At 46.8% G+C, this 21,181-nt stretch overlaps 1 protein-coding gene across 2 annotated transcripts in view; it reads right to left on the bottom strand.

Moving 5' to 3' along the window:
* Positions 1 to 1,138: 1,138 nt before the first annotated feature.
* LOC105485030 (calcium voltage-gated channel auxiliary subunit gamma 3) overlaps positions 1,139 to 21,181 on the bottom strand; it is a 109,223-nt gene continuing 89,180 nt past the window's right edge. Inside the window, exons 2-4 of one of the 2 annotated variants that reach the window (XM_071084246.1) lie at positions 17,238 to 17,321; positions 8,564 to 8,704; positions 1,139 to 1,951 (exon numbers count right to left, since the gene is read on the bottom strand). In XM_071084246.1, the coding sequence (XP_070940347.1) occupies positions 1,572 to 1,951; positions 8,564 to 8,704; positions 17,238 to 17,321 (605 nt within the window). In that variant the 3' untranslated portion in view covers positions 1,139 to 1,571. Of the gene's footprint in view, positions 2,199 to 8,563; positions 8,705 to 17,237; positions 17,322 to 21,181 lie in introns of both variants that reach the window. The other variant, XM_011747192.2, reaches the window with a different exon arrangement.

The raw sequence follows: 21,181 nt of genomic DNA, 5'->3' as shown, positions 1-21,181 counted from the left end.
TATTCAAATCCTTCCATTCTGTCTTCCCAGAGCCCTCAGAGCCTGTGAGTATACGCTCTCTCTCTCTTATATAAAGTAACTTCCATTTGGCTTTTATCTTGCTACAGTAACACTTGCTGTGGACTGAATTGTTTCTCCATCCACCTTCCCATTCCCCTAAAATGCATATGTTGAATCCCTAACCCCCAGTGTGATGGTATTTGGAGATGGGATCTTTGGGAGATAATTAGAGTGAGAGGAGATCACGGGGGTGGGACCCATGGGGGTGGGACCCGTGGGGGTGGGACACGGGGGTGGGACCCATGGGATCTGTGGTTTTATGAAAAGAGAAACTGAGAGAGAGAGAGAAAGAGATTACTTTCTTTCTATCGTGTGAGGACATAGCAAGAAGGCTGCTGTCTACAAGTCAGGAAGAGGAGCCCTGAGCAGAAACTGAGTTACTTAGCTTCCAGAACTTTGAGAAGTAAATGTCTGTGGTTTAAGTTACCAGTCTTTGACTTTTTTATTTTTAAGAGCTGGGGTCTCAGCTAGACTTGAACTCTTTAACTCCTGGGCTCAAGTGATCCTCTGGCTTCAGCTTCCAAGGCTGTAGTCCCATAAGCTGGGACTACAAGCTCATGCCACCTCTTCCAGCCCATTTTGATATTTTGTTGTCACAGCACAAGCAGATCAACACGATGCTTACTCTGCCTAAAATCCACCCAAAACATTGAAAAATATGTATTTATTGTTTACAATGTGCTAATCATTTTACACACATTGTTTTATTTAAACCTCACAACTCTGGAGGAGAGTGCTATTATCATGTTCCATTTTACACATGAGGAGACTGAGGCTTGAGGCTTAGATGACTTGCCCAAGGTCATAGAGCTATTGCGTGCCAGATTTAGATCTTGAAAACCAGCATTCACTCACCCACCCCCAGGTAGCCTCCAGGAATTCAAGCAGAAGGGCGTACTGATTCGGACATTTGTGGGAATACCTTACTAGCTTACAAAGGTACAAGGTAAGCCTTCTTAGTGGCTCAGGTGTGGATGAGCAAAGTTCAGCTTCCAAGACGGATGTGAGCCACTTTGGAGGCAGGGGAGTGAGTTTGTGTAGGAAACACCCAAAAGAAACAAAACACCCTCCGGCTCGGTTGGTTACGACAAGGCAAAACCTTTAATAACATGAGTGCTTATTACATTAGCTGCTTCGGGGCTCTGACATCTTTGATTTCTGGTCATGTTTTTCTAACACATAAAGGTGAATGCCTCCCTCAGGCCACCTGGGCGGTGGTTGGTTTCCTGAGGATTCGTGTGGGTAGACAATGGGGACAACTATGAACGCGCCTGATGGAGATTCAAAAATCCCCCCTGGCCACCACCCGTGACTTTTAGTAAAGTCCTCTTCCAAGGAGGGAAGAATGTGGAGGTCCTTCCAGTAAAGAAGGAAGAAAGGAAAACATCTGGCACAGATACACAGAGAGAGGAATGACATGAAGGGATTGGCTTGAAAAGTTAGGGAGGATGGAGGGGTTAGGACTTGGAGGGTGAGGGGCAAATGTGGGAGAGGGCTGAGTCCATTTGGTTTCATTCTTTGTAAAAAGTAATACCATCACGAGGACCATGCCATGCAACCTCAGCAACATCTCTGTACACTTCCCCCAAGGCTGTGCTGGGCGTGGGGCAGAGGTCAGAGGTCAGTTCAGACGGGCGTGGTGCGCCTGTTGGCCGGATTATTATGCAGTGACTCTTTGAACTCTTTGGGTGTGGAATTGTGGAACTGTAGAAAAGCGTGGTCCCGGTCGGAGTTGAGGAGGGTCCCCATGGTGATCTTTGAGGGGTCCCGGGAGAGGGTGAACATCGAGATGTCAGTGGAAGGGATGGTGTGGAAGCCTTTGCTGATGGGGGACAGGTCTCGGGATCTGGGCTCGGTGGAGCGAGAACTTGACCGCCTCCGGAATCGATACCTGTAGGGTGGGAGGCGGGCAAAAGTAGATTTCTTCAGGAACTCCGAGTGAGATTTGGCTCGTAACTGCTGATGTTTTTCAATATAGATGTGCACGGCAACCACTCCTACAATTTCTGCGATGATGAAAGAGAAGGCTCCGAAATAAAAGGACCAACCATAGGAGTAACTTTTTTTGGAGTCACGCTGCCCGGGGTCTCCAGCGTTGGCTGATATATAAACTATGATGCCAATGATGTTGCTTAACCCTAAGAGAAGGGGAAAAGAAAAATACATCCTTTATAAACCTCAGCGAGAACTGTCACTTTCCATCTTAAAATATTTATAGAAAATGTGGAGATAATGGGGAGAGAGGATAATGGACTATAGCTGGGAAATCCAACCACTGAGATCTTCTTGCATGTTCTGTCACTTGGGAAATGAAGAATTCTGCTGCTCAGTTCCAGGCAATGTGTATTCAGCTAAAGAATACACCCTACTCCTACAGCAAGTACAGAAGAACTCAGAATGCACTTATTTTCCGTTAGAAGCAATTCATCTCATCAACACTTAATCTTTGGCACTAAGTCATGAAGATTGTAAAATGAACAAGATACACGCCCCTGCCCTTGAATTCTTTACCATAAGTGGCAAAGACTGACATGTAAATGCAATTACAGGAAAATACAGTAAGGGTTCTACCAGAGACACATAAAAATGATTCAGGAAGAGAAGGAGAGAGAAAGACTAAGAACCTGGCACTGAAGATGAGGTGACATTTGAGCCAGATCTGAAAATTAAACAAGGGTAAGCCAAGAGATGAAAGACTGTTGATGATGGCATGTGAGAGAAGGCATTGAGAATGACTTACTAGGGTTCTAACTTGGGTGCTTGGGAGGCTGGTGGCATTTTGAGCTCAAATAAGAGGCAGCAGAGAATCCAGGTTTAGATAAAAGAGGAGGTTTGAACACATTAAGTTGGAAGTGCTTATGGAAAGTCCAAATGGAGCTGCTCAGTGGAAATGTATGGGTCTGGAGCTGAAATTTGGGACAATAAATAAACCCATGGGGAAGAGGTGGGAGCTTACCAAGTCTTTTTATCTGCACAGGATATGATAATGCTTCAGATCAGCTGTTGTTTGAGCACCAGGGCACCAGGACTTGGGGAACAGGAAGCTGTTACCTCCAACAGGCAAGGCTTGCAGACTTAGCTTCCCAGAGTGCCAATATTGTTGGAAATAGCTGCTTAGCCCACAGGAGAGGAATCAGTTTCCTAGGTAGTGGTCAGTAGGAGCAGGAGGTTTGAGGGGCTGTGCACATCCCTGCCTACCTTTCTCATGTTCTTACTCCGAAGGGGATATGTCTCTTTTTGTCCCTTTGTTTCAAGGGCCTCATCCAGGGCTTGGTGCCAACAATGACTCATGGAGGTTGTTGGTACACCAGCTGGCATCTCTTTGCCTCCAAATTTAGGCTACCTGTAGGGTGGTGCTAAATGGAGGTTGTCCCTCATTATAGTTTCCAACAACAGTTGGTGAGTAACCATTTCCAGGAGCCTCCTGAATTCTCTCTCTGTTCCTTGAATGTTCCATACTCTTTGTGGGCATCCCCAAGATCTCCCTACAGTCCAGCAACTAAAGGGTTAAAGCTTGGTAGAGCAGGAGACACAGGACTGGGCTCCAGTTCCACCCTTCTGATTAGCTGGTGCACATCCAGTAGGGTTATTTGTTTTTTGTTGTTGTTTTTTAGAGATGGGGTCTTGCTCTGTTGTTACCCAGGCTGGAGTGCAGTGGAACAATTATAGCTCACTGTAACCTCAACCTCCTGGGCTAAAGGCATCCTCCCTCCTCACCCTCCGGAATAGCTGGGACTACAGGTATGTGTTACCAAGCACAGCTAATTTAATTTTATTTTTGTAGAGATGGGGTCTTGCTATGTTGCCCAGTCTGGAATTGAACTCCTGACCTCAAGTGATCCTCCCACCTTGGCCTCTCAAAGTGTTGGGATTACAGACATGAGCCATCATGCCCAGCCTCACTATGTTGAATAGGACTTCTGATTATATTTCATCTAAAACTTGTCTCCAGAGTACAGGGCTAAAATCTGCTGCTTCTCTCCTGCCTCCTCTTGGTTCTACCCAGCACAGACATTCAGCAGGTAGGCAGCAAGTTCTCATCACTGAGCTATTTCTTATGATGGGGGCTGACACATCCAGCTCTGTGTCAGGCTGTAAGAAACCACAGGGTGACAAACAGCTCCTCTTCCTGGAGTGTCAATTTGGCTTGAAGATGAGTAGGGAAGACATATTCTTTTATATTAAAATGAACATGGATATAATAAGGAGAAGGCAGAATTCACATGAATTTTTAAGTTAAATGGGAGTCAGACTTCAAAGACGTCTCAGCTCAATGAAGGTGGCTTCTATTGATGTCCCCTGACTCCCCCGGGCCATGTTTTTTCTCTCCTCTGCCGTGAGGAATATTTTGGTGGCAAAGTTTGGAAAGTCCCCAAAGAAGGTCTTTTTGGCGGCAGTGCGGTGGGTAGCGGGGAGTGGGGGAAGGAAAGAAAGAAGTTCAAAGAGAGGCTCAGATGTTAGACTGGGCTGATAGGAAGCCAAGCGAGTTGCCAAATGATTTACAGGGTGCTTACCATGTGTCAGGCACTGTGCAAAATCTTTATATGCATCCTACCTATTAATCATTGCAGCAGGCCCACTTAAAAAATGATTTCCCTTTTACAGATGGGGAAACAGACACAGAGAAGGTAACTTACTTCCCGTGTCGAGCACAGCCATTAAATTAAAAGTAATTGCAAAAACCACAATTATTTTTGCATCAACCTAATAGAAAATGGTTGAAGTGAGATTTGAATCCAGAGCTCTTAGCCATGGTGGATTTAGATTTCAGTAACAAGGCTTAGGGAAAACAAGATGTGCGTAGGCAATTGCTTTGTCCTACTTTCAGACTGTAAACTCCCTGAGGGCAGGGACTAGGCTTATCTCCTTCATTGCTATGGCCTTAACTCCCAGCCCAGAGTCTGATTCATAGCAAGAGGGCAATGCATATTGAATGAGTGAGTGAGTGGAGTTGATATGAGAATTAAATGGTACCTTGTATGTGATAATAGCTACTATGTGTTGAACACATACTGGATGATAGGCACCACTCTGCACACTTTATTGCTACCAACTCATTTAATCCTCTTAACAGCTTCAAGAGGTGAGGCTGTTATGATTCTCATTTTTCAGATGGGGAAATAAATGGAAGCACAGAAAGGTTAAGTGACTTGCCCAAGGTCACACAACAGGAAATTAGTAGAGCTAGATTTGCACCAGGCAGCCTGACTTCACAGCTTTACGCTCTTGGGCATTCTGCATAGTATCTGACACATAGTAGGTGCTCAAGAAAGGATTGTTTTCTCTTTTTTTCCCCCGGCACTCTTATTTACGGATTTCAAGGGTTGTTAATTGCTTGCCTCAAATGATCAACCTTAGTGTAGATGAGCAAAGAAGAGCCTTCGAGAGTAGTGAATCCTCCAATCCTTTCACTTTAGAGGTGGAAAAACAAGATCTTCAGGTTCTTTGGGGAGATCAGTGGAAGGGTCTGGGATTAGACCCCAAGCCTCTGCCTTCCCATCAGGCTTCCTCCACAGACTCACACGCTTTCTAGTTCCTACATATCTAATCTACCTGCCATCCCTCACAATACCTCTTGTGAGAAGAAAGTTGCTGGTGACACACTCTTCCCTAACAATCCCCTTGGGGGACAAAATAATGATCTTCTCTCATTCTCAGGAAACTCTCACATCAGCATGACTCTGGAACTGATCCTCTGGAGCGGCCAAGACCAAGCACCTGGGAGGTCTGGACGGGGCCACCAGTGACAGGAGCGTGCCTCAAGACAAAACAAGTCCCTGGGTTTGCCAGATGCTAACATCTGTCCACACAGAGCAAGGTAGGGGCCACTGCCACCTGTGGGCTGATCTCATTCCCCTGGGGCAAGATGGCAGTTTTCTTTCTGGTCTGTTTCTTGAATCAGTTCTCAGAGACTCAGCTTTAGACAGTCTCCCTTTCTCATCTTACGGAGGGGGAAGCAGTGCAGAAGGAATTCAAGCAAGATCTTGTGGGGCTCCAGATTTTGGAACTGTGTTGTTGCTACTTTTCTAATACTGGAAAATCACATTGTGCTTTCTCTGTACAGTCTCTGATGTGGTTTGGCTCTCTGTCCCCACCCAAATCTCACCTTGAATTTTAATAATCCCCATGTGTGAAGGGTGGGGCCAGGTGGAGATAATTGAATCAAGGGAAGAGTTTTCCCCATACTGTTCTTGTGGTAATGAATAAGTCTCATGAGAGCTGATGGCTTTGTTTTTGTTGTTTGTTTTTGTTTTTGTTTAGATAGAGTCTCACTCTGTCACCAGGCTGGAGTGCAGTGGCATGATCTTGACTCACTGCAACCTCTGCCTCCTGGGTTCAAGCGATTCTCCTGCCTCAGCCTCCCAAGTAACTGGGACTACAGGTGTGCACACACCACGCCCAGCTAATTTTTGTATTTTTAGTAGAGACGGGTTTCACCATGTTGGCCAGGATGGCCTTGAGCTCCTGACCTCAGGATCCACCCACCTCAGGCTTCCAAAGTGCTGGGATTACAGGGGTGATCTGATGATTTTATAAAGGGGAGTTCTCCTGCACAAGCTGTCTTGCCTGCTGCCATGTTAAGACGTGCCTTTGCTCCTCCTTCGCCTTCCACCATCATGTGAGGCCTCCCCAACCATGTGGAACTGTGAGTCAATTAAAGTTCTTTCCTTTATAAATTACCCAGTCTCGGGTATGTTTTTATTAGCAGTGTGAGAACAAACGAATACAGTCTCCTTCCAGCAAACCCCATGCAGCTGGTACTATTATCATTATGATTATGACCTATTTTGAGACAGAGTCTTGCTCTGTCACCCAGGCTGGAGTGCAGTGGTGTGATCATGGCTCACTACAGCCTTGGCCTCCCAGGCTCTAGCAATCCTCCCACCTCAGACTCCTGATTAGCTGGAACTATAGGCACCCACCACCACGCCTAGCTAAGTTTTAAACTTTTGTGCAGATCGGGTCTCGCAATGTTGCCCAGGCTAGTCTTGAAGACCTGTGCTCAAGTGATTCTTCTGCCTCGGCCTTCTAAAGTGCTGAGATTGTAGGCACGAGCCACCAAGCCCAGCTGCAGTTGGTACTATTATTATTTGCCATGTTCTAGTCAAGGAAACCAAATTACAGAGAGATGATCACATTTCCTAAGGGCCTGATTGGTGGATCCAGGATTGAAATCCAGGGGGGTTGCAAGCCACTGTTCCTCACCATTTTATACTGTCCACCACTGTCCCCTTCCCAATCAGTACTCTGCCATCACCTTGCAAAGTTTGAAAGTCATCACCAGAGTCCAGCCCCGTCTTCCTCCATCCCTGCCCTGTTCTTTGCTTCTTTAAAGCATTTCATCCAGATGGCACTGATCCACCCCAAGAGGAGTGGGCTAGGAAGAGATGGTAAAGGGATGAAAGCAAGGATGAAGGATGAAAACCCAGAGGGACGCAAGGAAGACAGGACACCAGTGAAGGGATGGAGGTGGAGGAAGGTGAGAGAAGGCAGAGAACAGGACCCTTTTCTGAAGGTTGTCTCTCAGCGTCCTTGCCACCCTGTGCCTTCTTCTGGTCAGGGCTGCTATTGACTATAAGGTCTTGCCCCAGAGCATCTCGGGCTGCTGGTCTTTACCTTGTTCCCAGAGATGCGTGGAATGATAAGAGGATTTGAGCACTTCAAAAGCTGGATGGGGCTGGACTCTCGTGATGACTTTCAAACTTTGCAGGGTGACGGCAGAGTATTGATTGGCATAGGAACAGTGGAGGAGAGTATACAATGGTGAGTAAGAGAGGGTTGAACAATAATTAGCTGGCAAACACATATCTCGAAGGGCCAGAGATAGTACATGAACATGCCCAAGTGAACACACAAATGCACTTCTATATTTTTACATTTACTTATTTATTTTTTAGAGATGAGACCTCACTTTGTCACCCAGACTGGAGTGGAGTGGCAAGGTCTTGGCTCACTGTAGCCTTGACGTCCTGGGCTCAAGCGATCCTCCCACCTCAGCTTCCTGAGTAGCTGGGACCACAGGTGTGCAGCACCACACCCAGCTAATTTTTTAATTAAAATTGTTTTTTGTAGAGATGAGGGTCTCACTACGCTGCCCAGGCTGGTCTCGAACATCTGGACTCAAACAATCCTCCTGCTTTAGTCTCCCCAATCAGTTCACACGTACCACGTATGCAAGCAGCAAGCGTGTATGTACACTCTTATACATCTCTCTCTCCTTCTCTCTTTCTCTCTCCTGCCCCTTTCTTCTTCCCTCTCTCTGTTTCAATCTCAGCTGATCCTGCCATGCTGTTTCCTACCCATTTTTCCTTCATGCCGGCTTCAGCTAGAGTTTTGGCATCTTCGGTTCTAATGAAATTCTTTGAGTTCTCATCCTTAGCACAACTGGAGCATTTTCTTGCTCCTTCCCTGGAGGGAGCCCTGAATAGCATTGCCTCCTCCACGTGGCCCTGGCTTCGGTTTGGTATCTGTGAAGATCTCAGGGCTGGGGCCAGACACTCACCTGCAGAGACAAAAAAGATGCCCGCGCTGAGAATGACATTGTGTCTGCTGCGGTGGAACTCGCTGGCTGCCACGCAGAGCCCGCCGAAGAACAGCAGCGTGACACTGAGGATGGGGAAGACACTGGAGGCCCTCACAGCTCCTGCGGAGAGAAGGAGAGAGGCTTCTGCCTGTGCCCAGCCAGCCCCTGGGGTCCTCCCACTGCAAGCACAGGGGTACCTGAGAGGAGGGCAGCACAGGAGGAGAACAGAGCCTATGTCTAACATGAGCATGAGACCAGGCGCTCAGGGCCTGTGCTTAGAAGGAGTCTTAGCCCTTGGGGTTGATGCTCTGCAGTCACCATCCTGAGAGTCTTAACAATTTTATAATGGAATGTGTGTTTTGTAAGTGAAGTCGGATGGGACAATGACACACGCGCTGGGGCTTGGAGACTTGACTTATGTGGAACCCCACTCCCTACTTCCCCACCTATCACCAACACCTTCCCACCTCCCTGCCTCCCTGGAAAAGGCTCTCAAACACCCATTCTCCCTCCTCAGCCCAGCGACTATTGCCCCTGCTTTCCCCTTGGTGGGAGCCCAGGCATGGACACAGGGAGAGTCAGAGTTGGGTGCAAGCCCCAGGTCCCTGGGAGGGTTTGCACTCACCAGGGAGTGTCCCTGAACCCAAAGAGTGTGATATTAAATGGCAAATAGAAAACACCATGATAGATCAAGAGAGATGGCAGAAAAAATTAAAAGTTTTTTGTTCTGTTTTGGTTTTTGTCTGGGGTTTTTTGAGATGGTGCTTATTCTGTCACTCTGGCTGGAGTGCAGTGGTGAAATCATGGCTCACCGTAGCCTCACCTTCCAGGCTCAGGCAATCCTCCTGCCTCAGCCTCTCAAGTAGCTGGGACTACAGGCATGTGCCACCATGCGTGGCTGATTTTTGTAGTTTTTGTAGAGATGGGGTCTCGCTAAGTTACCCAGGCTGGTCTAGAACTCCTGGCCTCAAGCAATCTTCCCGCCTCAACTTCCCAAACTGTTGGGATTACAGGCATGAGCCACTGGGCCCGGCCTAAGCGCCCAGGATTTTCATTTCACACTAGACTCTGCAAATGATGCAGCCAGCCCTGTATACAGGGACTCCCATCAGACCACATGCTGCTCATTAAAATGCAAAATCTTTCCCTGCACGCATCTACATTTGCATAGTAGAGAGTGTGACAACACCCATTGAATACCCATTTAGTCAGGAATGAACAAATGAATTTGCTTATTCATTTGACAAACAGTTCCTGAGCACCTAATAGATGCTAGGTGCTGTGGCGGGTGCTGCAGTCAGAGCTGACATGTTTAAGCACCGCAAGGGCACAGGCACTGCCCTTCAGAAGGGACACCGGCTGAGGAGTCGAAGCAGAGTCCTGGAGGTCCCTGTGTCAGCTTCTTACTAAATACTTTCTGGATCATGGAAGGCCCTAAGGTCATGGGAGAGGGGCCCCATGTGGTTGAGGTCCCAGTATTTACCCATCCAGTATAAGAGTATTTTCTGGTGGATACAGGCCAGAATACATCAGCTGAATAAATTCCATGCTCATTGGTTTACTAAGGAGCCAGGGGTCCTGTCCTCATGGGGCTTATGCTCTAGTAGCAATGACAGGCAGGACCAGCTACATAATTTACAGGGCCTTGTGCAACACAAAAATGTGAGGCCTAGGTGGGCATGGTGGCTCACACCTGTAATCCTAACACTTTGGGAGGCAGAGGTGGGTGGATCGCCTGAGGTCAGGAGTTCAAGACCAGCCTGGCCAACATGGTGAAACCTGTCTCTACTAAAAATACAAAAATCAGTTGGGCGTCGTGGAGGGCACCTGTAATCCCAGCTACTTGGGAGGCTGAGGGAGGAGAACTGCTTGAACCCAGGAAGTGGAGATTGCAGCGAGCCGAGATTGTGCCATTACACTCCAGCCTGGGTGACAGAGCAAGTCTCTGTCTCAAAACAAACAAACAAACAAACAAACAAAAAACAGTGAGGCCTCTTGTTTCAGAATTGTTAAGAATTTCAAGATAGTGACAGCAGAGCATGGAACCAAGGGTGGGGCCCTTCGGAGGGCCAAGCCCTGTGTAACAGGTAGGACCACAAGAATCCTACGCCTGTAATCCCAGCACTTTGGGAGGCTGAGGCGGGAGGATCACCTGAGGTCAGGAATTTGAGATCAGCCTGGGCAACATGGCAAAACCCCATCTCTACTAAAAAATAAAAAATCAGCCAGGCATGGTGGTGTGTGCTTGTATTCTCAGCTGCTTGGGGGGCTGAGGTGGGAGGATGACTTGAGCCCAGGAGGTGGAGGCTGCAGTGAGCCAAGATCGTACCACCGCACTCCAGCCTGGGCAACAGAGTGAGACCTTGTCTCAAACAAACAAACAAACAAACAACAACAACAACAACAAAAACCCCATAACCCAGGCAAGAGCCCTTCATAGCTTGGACTGGGTGAGGGTAGACCTGAGGTGGTAAGATGTAGCCAGATTCAGGGAGTACTTTATATTTTGAAAGTAAAGCCAACAGAATCCACTGATGGATTGGCCGTGGGCTGCTGGTTGTGTTTGGTCTTAGGTGCTGAGCGAATGGAGGAGCTTCTCCTGACCAACGACACATACGAGGTATGTGGGCCAGGGAGGGACACGAGTTTATTTTGGTTCAGGGGTTCAAAGATTAGTTCACGTTAGTCAGTGTTCAAGCCTTTAACCTCTATATTCACTAGGTGTTTTTCTGCCTGTTTAGCTCCGGTCATTTTCATTTGCTACTGCACTTTCATTGTTTGCTTGTTTGTGTTTTCAGTTTTCTGAAAATTTGGTAACTTATTTAACCTGTGGGCCTAGGAGGGATGAAGGGGGAGGCCTGAAGTGGGGGGGCTGAAGGCACACAGGTGTGAGGAGGTCAGGAGATGGAGACCATCCTGGCTAACACAGTGAAACCCCATCTCTACTAAAAATACAAAAAATTAGCCAGGGGAGGTAGCAGGCACCTGTAGTCCTAGCTACTCGGGAGACTGAGGCAGGAGAATGGCGTGAACCCGGGGGGTGGAGCTTGCAGTGAGCCGAGATTGCGCCACTGCACTCCAGCCTGGGCGACAGAGTGAGACTCCATCTCAAAAAAAAAAAAAAAAAAAAAAAAAAAAGAGAAGATGGAAGGGATTTTGCTCTGGTTTTGAAACTGCCCAATCCTTCCTTCCTTCCTTCCTTCCTTCCTTCCTTCCTTCCTTCCTTCCTTCCTTCCTTCCTTCCTTCCTTCCTTTTTCTCTTTCTTTTCTTTTCTTTCTTTCTTTCTTTCTTTCTTTCTTTCTTTCTTTCTTTCTTTCTTTCTTTCTTTCTTTCTTTCTTTCTTTCTTTTCTTTCTCTCTCTTTCTTTCTTTCTTTCTTTCTTTCTTTCTTTCTTTCTTTCTTTCTTTCTTTCTTTCTTTCTTTCTTTCTTTCTTTCTTTCTTTCTCCTTCTCTCTCTCTTCTCTTCTCTTCCCTTCTCTTCTCTTCTCTTCTCTTCTTTTCTCTTCTCTTCTCTTCTCTTCTTTTCTTCATGGAATTTCCCTCTGTCACCCAGGCTAGAGTGCAATAGTGTGATCTCGGCTCACTGCAACCTCTACTGCATGGGTTCAAGCAATTCTCCTGTCTCAACCTCCCGAGTAGCTGGGACTACAGGCACATGCCACCATGCCACTCTAATTTTTGTATTTTTAGTTGAGACTGGGTTTCACCATATTGGTCAGGTTAGTCTCGAACTCCTGACCTCATGTGATCCACCCGCTTTGGCCTCCCAAAGTGCTGGGGTTACAGGTGTGAGCAGGCATGTAACCATGCCTGGCTGAAACTGGCCCAATTTTCTAATAGGCTGGATGCCCATGAACTGAAGCTTGAGAAACTTACATGTGTAAGTTTCAATGAAATGAAATGCACCTGCTGCCTGTCACCCAACTCCTATTCCTTGCCCCTCCTGTTTTCCTTCCTGGCTATATCAACCCTTAACTTTAATTAGGCATGATTAGTGTCCTTGCTGAGTTCTGGCCTGCTGCAAAGTCCTGCAGTTCTATTATGCAGGCTTGCAGGAGGCAGAGCTGGCTCCTGGTTCCTTTAGCTCCTAGATCGAGGGGGCCATCCCAGGGAGTGAGCTCTGGGGTTCTGTATGTGAGTGTAGCTTATTTTTAATGGGCCCAGCTGTGGGCACAACTTAGTTATAATTTGTAAAAATGTACACAGATGACCCATGGGTTTCCAGTTGGATTCTTGCCTTGGGCCCTTGCAAATATTAGGGGCGGGTCTCCTCCAGTGGTTTCAAGCACCTGTTTGGGACTTGTGGACTAACCTTTAAAGGGATCATTTGCATTGCATATTGACAAGAATCGCTTGAATATTCAATGTAATGAGTGTAATTAATAAAAAGTGAATACCTTTTAAAAAATCAAAGGATGATTAACCTTTGATGTGTGCCCTAAGAAAATGATCTGAATGTTTGAAGCTATGGAACTGTGTTGGTTCCACAAAAGTGGATATTTGGGCCTGCCACAGTGCTCATGCCTGTAATCTCAGCACTTTGGGAGGCAAAGGCAGGTGGATCGTTTGAGGATAGGAATTTGAGACCAGCCTGGGCAAGGCATAGGGGGACCCCAACTCTACAAAAAATGTAAAAAGAAATTAGCCAGACATGGTGGTTGTGGGTGCCTGTAGTCCCAGCTACTCAGGAGGCTTGAGCCTAGGAATTTGAGGGTGCAGTGAGATATGATCGTGCCACTGCACTGCAGCATGAATGACAGAGCAAGACCCCATTAAAAAAAAAAAGGTTTATGTTTGAAACATGTGGATAGGAGATATGTAAATGTGACTGTTTCCCAAGTGGTGCAATCATCATTTGGGAACCCATTGGTGGGGAGATCCCACTCTTTGCCCCACAAATGAGACGCAAGCAGATTCTGTCAACTCTGGCTATAAGTGTCTGCCTCAAACAGGAAATCTGCTGCTGCCATTTTCTCCTAAGTCAGTGGAAGTCCATCTTGCATTTGTTTTAGCCCAGTGGACACATGGTGACTTCAGATCAAAGAGGTTTTTACTGTCTTCCTTCCCTGTTTCTCCTCCCCAAACTATATGGAGCTAAGTTAAGGTCTTAAGGGTGGGGACACAAGCTTGTTCTAGTGTAGCCCCACCACTGGAGTCTGAGTAGGACTTTCTGAGTCCAGTGCTGTGTTGTGGGAGTCTCTAGTCAACAGAATCTGTGGGCTTTGAACTTTCTGCTGTCAGAGGCGTTGGAAACAGAGCGACTCCATCTTGAATAAGGGCTGGGTAAAATGAGGCTGAGACCTGCTGGGCTGCGTTCCCAAGCACAGGATGAGATAGGGGTCAACACAAGATATAGGTCACAAAGGCTCTGCTGTACAACAGGAGGCAATAAAGAAGCCAGCCCAAACCCGCCAAAACCAAGATGATGATGAAAGTGACCTCTGGTTGTCCTCACTGCTCATTATATGCTAATTATAATACATTAGCATGTGAAGAGACACTCCCACCAGCACCATGACACTTTACAGATGCCATGGCAATGTCAGAAGTTACCCTATGGTCTAAAATGGGGAGGAACCCTCAGTTCCTGGAATCGCCTGCCCCTTTCCTGGAAAACTCATGAATAATTCGCCTCCTATTTACCATTAATCAAGAAATAACTATAATATGCTAGGTCAAGTGGTCCATGCCACTGCTCTGTTGATGGAGTAGCCATTCTTTTGTTTCTTTACTTCTCGAATAAACTTGCTTTCACTCTACTTTGTGGACTCACCCTGAATCTTTCTTGTGTGAGATCCAAGAACCCTGTCTTAGGGTCTGGATCTGGACCCCTTTCCAGTTACGCTGCTATGGGTTTATGCTGTAGCCTACCCCAAAGAGCACAGGAGAAAGAGGAAATAGTAGAAAACAATCCCAGTCCCACCAGGGTTGTGGGTCAGGACAGGGAATGGCAGAGTGAATACCAGGGCAGGGAGAACCCTGCGGAAATGCGCTCCCAGCCCTACGTGGCTGGATCAGGCTGGATCAGGAATTCCAAAACTCTCAGCAGGAAATCTGTGTGCTCGTTAAGTCCTCTCCTTAACCTTAGCCAAATTCTGCTGCTACTGGTGAAGCTTAGGTGGACCATGGGCTAGGGGTGAGAAGAGAGGAAGAGCCATCTTCCCAGACCAGAGAAAAATACTTTGTCAGAAAAGTTATGGGCCTCTCCGAAGAACTTAAAATCAGCTATACAAGTTGTGAAGTAGAAGTCACAGTTCTGTTTAGTCTCTGACAGGGCAAACGTCAAAATGTTTTATCAACATAGGAAAGAAAAACAAAGAAAATAAGTCGGTCGCGGAGGCTCAAGCCTGTAATCCCAGCACTTTGGGAGGCCGAGACGGGCAGATCACGAGGTCAGGAGATCGAGACCATCCTGACTAACACGGTGAAACCCCGTCTCTACTAAAAAATACAAAATACTAGCCGGGCGAGGTGGCGGGCGCCTGTAGTCCCAGCTACTCGGGAGCCTGAGGCAGGAGAATGGCGTAAACCCGGAAGGCGGAGCTTGCAGTGAACTGAGATCCGGCCACTGCACTCCAGCCTGGGCGACAGAGCGAGACTCCATCTCAAAAAACAACAACAACAACAAAAAAAAAAAAAGAAAAGAAAATATATGGGCATTCTGGTAAAACCCCACTGGTGACTAACACCATTCTCTATTGAGAAGATGCAAGTAATCTGTGTCATCTCTCAAAATTTGGTCAAGCTACATCTCTAAGTGTGGCTAATTTTGCTCTCCACACTGAATCTTTTTGAGCTGCTGATGTGAGGAGTGAGAAAAGAAAACAGCGTTTATCTGAGTAATGCAAGTCCTTTTAATGATCAGGCCCAGAGAGACATTAAAATGAGGCAGTATCACGTCCTTCCCTCCTCTTTGAGCTGCGTGCTCATCTCTTGACAATGCTTGCTTTTGCCACAAGTAGCATAAATTAACCTAATAATGCTGCATCTGACACTATCCTCCACACCCTATAGCCAATCACTAATCAATATTATTGATTAGTGCAAAGGCACAATCATGGCTCACTGCAGCCTCAGCTTCCTGGGCTGAAGCAATCCTCCCACCTCAGCCTCCCGAGTAGCTGGGACTAAAGGTGTGCACTACCATGCCTGGATAATTAAAAAAAAAAAAAATTATGTAGAGTTGGTGACTTGCTATGTTGCCCAGACTGGTCTTGAACTCCTGGCTTCAAGTGATCCCCCCATCTTGGCCTCCTAAAGTGCTGGGATTACAGGTGTGAGCCATTGCACTTGGCCTCATTATCCTTTTGAGTGAACTCAACACACATACTTGCTGAAGAAATTACACGGAAATCCCAAATCAGGTTCTCTCTGTGCCTCGACCAATAGAAGGCTCATCTCTGCAGTGAATTTTGCTATTGCTAATCCCATGCAAGAAATGGGAGCTAATGCATATTGTCTCCTGACTGTGTGTTGGGCCCTAAGCTAAGTGTAATATGCGTTAGTTTACTTAATTTTCATGACCCTGTCAGGTGGATGGCATTATAACCTCCATTTCAGAAAAAAATGAAGGAAGTTAGGAACTAGAGAGGTAAAGCCACTTGTCCCAGGTCCAGCCCAGCTAGTAAAGTCAAACAAGGGTCAAAGCCCAGATTCCAGAGGCCTTGGCTCCAAGCCACCACACTCTCTTGGCTCCTACACGCTGTAGTTGTGACAGTTCATGTCATATCCAGGTTACCGAGTTTGGAAAAATCCTACAGAGACATTGGTCCTATCCCAGTAGGATTGAAATTGGAGGGAAGTCAAAGGAGAGGTGAACTTGGGTTTGTATTTATTCTCCTAGGCGTTGCCCCTTGGGACCTCACACATTAGCATCTCACCTCACCCATTAGCACTCTGCCATTAGCACGTCCAATCCCCTCCCGGGAAGGTGAAAACCTGCATTCAAGTTGGCGAAAGTTCCTTAGATTTTTCTCCTAAACTGACTAAAAAGAACTTTTCAGTTTTGACTCACCTACTTTTCCGTCTCTTTTCCTTCCTCCCTCCCTCCCTCCCTCCCTCCTTCCCTTCCTGCCTTCCTCCCTTCTCTTTCTTTTCCTCTCTTTTTCTCTTTTTCTTTCTCTTTCTCTTTCTCCTTTTCTTTCTCCTCCTCTTTCTTTTCAGAGACAGGGTCTCACTCAGTCACACAGGCTGGATAGCAGTGGTATGATCATAGCTCACTGCAGCCTCAATCCTCTGGGCTCCAATGATCCTCCCACTTCAGCCTCCTGAGTAGCTAGGAGGCCAGGTGTGTGCCACCACAAGCAGCTAATTTTTTAATTTTTTGTAGAGATGGGGTCCTGCTATATTGCCCAGGCTGATCTCGACCTCCTGAGCTCAAGCGATCCTTTCTGGCCTCTGCCTCCCAGAGTGCTGGGAATACAGGCATGAACAATTCCCCACCCCACTCCCTGCTTCTTCTTTCTGTTTCTAATTCACTGACACTAAAGGGGCTTAGCTCTCAGAACCACATGAATGTCTCTGTGTGGGGCTTCTTTGCACTTGTCCATCTCTAGGGATGGATGCTGAGGAACCTCCAACTCAGAGGCAGCTGGGTGATGGCAGGGGCCCATCCCTTCCTCCCAGAGAAACTCCAAAAGCCGGGGAACTTACGCAGGAGATACTCAGCTGTGTCCTGTTCGTAGTCAGCATCTTCAGGGAAGTGATCGATTTTCTTGCACACACCTCGGAAAGCCCCTGTGGAAACAGATAAGGGTTCTGAGCCTGGGGGAGGAGACAGAGCTCCGGGGGCCCAACCTGGGTCCTCACCTCTGGCTGTTGGGGGCGGTAGGGTTGTTCGGCTGGTAGGCCCAAGAGCACCTTTATTTTTTATTAGAGACAGGGTCTCATTCTGTGGCCCAGATTGGAGTGCAGTGGTACAATCATGGCTCACTGCAGTCTTGAACTCTTGGGCTCAAGTGATCCTCTCACCCCAGCCTCCCAAGTAGCTGGGACTATAGGCGTGTGCCACTATGCCTGGCTAATTAAACATTTTTTGACAGTGAGAACAAAAGGTTTCACTATCTTGCCCAGGCTGGCCTCAAACTCCTGGCCACAAGCGATCCTCCTGCCTCAGCCTCCCAAAGTGCTAGGATTACAGTCATGAGCCAGTGGGATCAGTCACCAACAGCGGGCTTCTTTAGGGCACAAAAAAGAGATGAGTGGAGGCCAAAGATAAACAGTACCAAGTGGGAGATGGAAATGTGCTGCTTTTTAGATTTTGCAGGATGTTGGGATCCACTTTACAAGGGCAAAAACACCATGAAACATAAACACTAATTATGAGGACGATCTTATCTTTCCCCTCTCCTCCAGTCAGTGAAGGTAAAAGCAGGTAGAATTCAAGTATATCAGTTTTTTTCTGCTCATTTTACCAATGAGGAAACAGGGCTTAAGAATTTTTCTTCACATCACTCTGCTAAGTAGTTATTTAGGTTGATGCAGAAGTAATTGTGCAATTACTTTAGTTATTCAGGTTGGTGCAAAAGTAACTGTGCAATTAGAGATGGGGTTTCACCGTGTTAGCCAGGATGATCTTGATCTCCTTGTGCAATTGTGTAATTACTTTTGCACCAACCTAAATAGAACCGGCATTCCAACCAAGAGCTGAATCCAGGCATTCCAGAATAGTCCTCTCCCCCCAGCGATGTTCATATCTGACCACAGGACCCTCCCTTTCCTTCTCTGCCCTCCCAAAGGATCACAGCTCACTGTCCCTCGCTATGAGGTTCACCCCTTCAGGAGCCTCAGATTTGCTGAACGTGCATCTTGAACATTTGTCCACATTGGCTGACTTTTGTTTTGTTTTGTTTTGTTTTATTTGAGACAGAGTTTTGTTCTTGTCGCCCAGGTTGGAGTGCAATGGCACGATCTCAGCTTACTGCAACCTCTGCTTCCCAGGTTCAAGAGATTCTCCTGCCTCAGCCTCCAGAGTAGCTGGGATTACAGGCACCTGGCACCACGCCTGGCTAATTTTTGTATTTTTAGTAGAGATGGGGTTTCACCATGTTGACCAGACTGGTCGCGAACTCCTGACCTCAGGTGATCCACCCGCCTCGGCCTCCCAAAGTGCTGGGATTACAGGCATAAGCCACCTTGCCCAGCCGAGGTGTGGATGTTTAATCATCATTTTGGGTATTGGTTAACTAGACAGTTAACCAGTCTCTGGGGGCAGTTAATAGCTCTGCTAGTTCTTTTAAAGGAAAATGAATTTTCCAGAAATTATGCATTCTTGTCCCTTTCCCTGTCTGTGTAGCTGGAGTGGAATGTGGCGGGGTGGGTGGTGGGGGGCAGGCGGGCATCGTGATGTCGTGGAAAATGGACAACGTTCAGAATCAGACAGAGCTGCCTTGGTATTTCAGAGCCATTATTATAAGAATGAAATAAGGCTATACATGAACATGAGATAATTTTTGCAAAGCTCTAGGCATGTCTTAATAATGGCTGACACTTATTAAGTGCTTCCGATTGGCCAGGCACATAGCTGAAACCTTATATCCCTTATCTCATTTACCCTGTTTACCACCCCAGGAGGTAGAGGCTATTAATATTAACATTTGGTAATGAGACAATGGAAAATCACAGAGGAGATGGTGTCACAGCTGGTGAGTGACGGAATTGATTTTTGGAGCCAGGTTTCAAAGGCTGTGGTTTCACCATTACACTATGAATAGTAGTCATTATTATTATGGCTACTATCATGATGTCTATTATGATCTCATAAAAATAAGAGTGTCATATATTTAATTTCTTCTATAAGTAGGCTCCAGGCCAGAGCCATTTCACAATAAATGCCTTCGAATATGTAGAACATCTCCTTGGTTCTGATTCTCTGCTTACCAGGCAAAGAATAGACTCAGAACCAGGAAGGAGGTTCAGGAAAGAAGACTCAAGGAAATTCCTAGAAAAAAGACAGACCCATAACTTCTTCCCTGATATTGAAAAAAAAAAAAAGGCCTTATTTATGCTTGTTCATAGTTTACAGTTTCATTTATATATTCCTGTTTGGTTTTACGCCCCATCCCCTTCCAGTTGACTGGATAAGAAATCATAATAAGTAACACACGTGTGCACCTACTATACACCAGGTGCCATTCTAAGCATTTATGTTTTTTTTTTTTCTGAGACTGAGTCTCGCTCTATTGCCCAGGCTGGAGTGCAGTGGCACGATCTCAACTTGATGCAACCTCCTCCTCCCAGGTTCAAGCAATTCTTGTGCCTCAGCCTCCCAAGTAGTTGGGGTTACAGGCGCCCGCCACCACGCCTGGCTAATTTTTGTATTTTTGGTAGAAACGTGGTTTCACCATGTTGGCCAGGCTGGTCTTGAACCCCTGATCTCAGGTGAACCACCCACCTCAGCCTCCCAAAGTGCTGGGATTACAGGTGGGAGTCACTGCGCCCAGCCACATTCACCTGTTTTATCCTCTTTAGCTATCTAAATGACTTTACGAGGTGCCTAATGTTATTTTTTATTTTTTTATTTTTTGTTTTTTTTTTGAGACAGAGTCTCGCTCTGTCGCCCAGGCTGGAGTACAGTGGCATGATCTCTGCTCACTGCAAGCTCTGCCTCCCGGGTTCACACCATTCTCCTGCCTTAGCCTCCCAAGTAGCTGGGACTACAGGCGCCCACTACCACGTCCGGCTAATTTTGTTTTTGTATTTTTAGTAGAGACGGGGGTTTCACCGTGTTAGCCAGGATGGTCTCAATCTCCTGACCTTGTGATCTGCCCATCTTGGCCTCCCAAAGTTCTGGGATTATAGGCGTGAGCCACCGTGCCCGGCCTGAGGTGCCTAATGTTATAATGAGGCAAGGTTATTAATACAAGGAAGAAATTGAAGCTTAGCCAAGTCACTGATTAACTCAAGGACACAGTTAGACATTTACTAGCTGACCCCAGAGATAAAGTGCCTAACTATTATTATGAATTGCACTCTCTTCAACAAGTCTCAGTGTTGTGAGCTAAGTTCTTTGCCTGGCGGCTTCATGATCATTTTATAGCCCACCCCCTACTATTGATGTTGGCAATGAACTGGACCAGTGGCTTCTCCGTTAACTATGCTTCCCCATGGCACGTGCCAGGGGCACCTGGGCAGGGGAGGGGTGTTGGCAGTGACACCGTCCATTGTTAGTTGATATCCATACTCCTCGTTATTTGCTGTTTTCCATACTTGAATTCCACGAAAGATTTCAAAGGAAGAAAGTGTTCAGGTGAAGATGGAATGGGAACACTACTAAATACAGACCAGTCAAAATTATTGAGGGAATTAGGAACCACATACGTGTGGGCATCTGCTTGCAAAATGGGCCTATTCATGGTGGCTTCAGGCAGCTTGAGACTAAGACTTAGAACCAGCAAATACCCGAAACTCCTGGAGACACAGTCACTAGTTTTGTTGTTGTTGTTGTTTGTTTGTCTTTTAGGCAGAGTTTCGCTCTTGTCACCGAGGCTGGAGTGCAGTCGTGTAATTTCAGCTCACTGCAACCTCCACCTCCCCAGTTCAAGTGACTCTCCTGCCTCAGCCTCCCGAGTAGCTGGGACTACAGGCATGCGCCACTA

This window comes from Macaca nemestrina, chromosome 18 (assembly GCF_043159975.1).
Source record: "Macaca nemestrina isolate mMacNem1 chromosome 18, mMacNem.hap1, whole genome shotgun sequence".
NCBI classification, from domain to species: domain Eukaryota; kingdom Metazoa; phylum Chordata; class Mammalia; order Primates; family Cercopithecidae; genus Macaca; species Macaca nemestrina.
The sequence above is the reverse complement of the archived record's forward strand: the minus strand, read 5'-3'. Positions and strand labels throughout refer to the sequence as shown.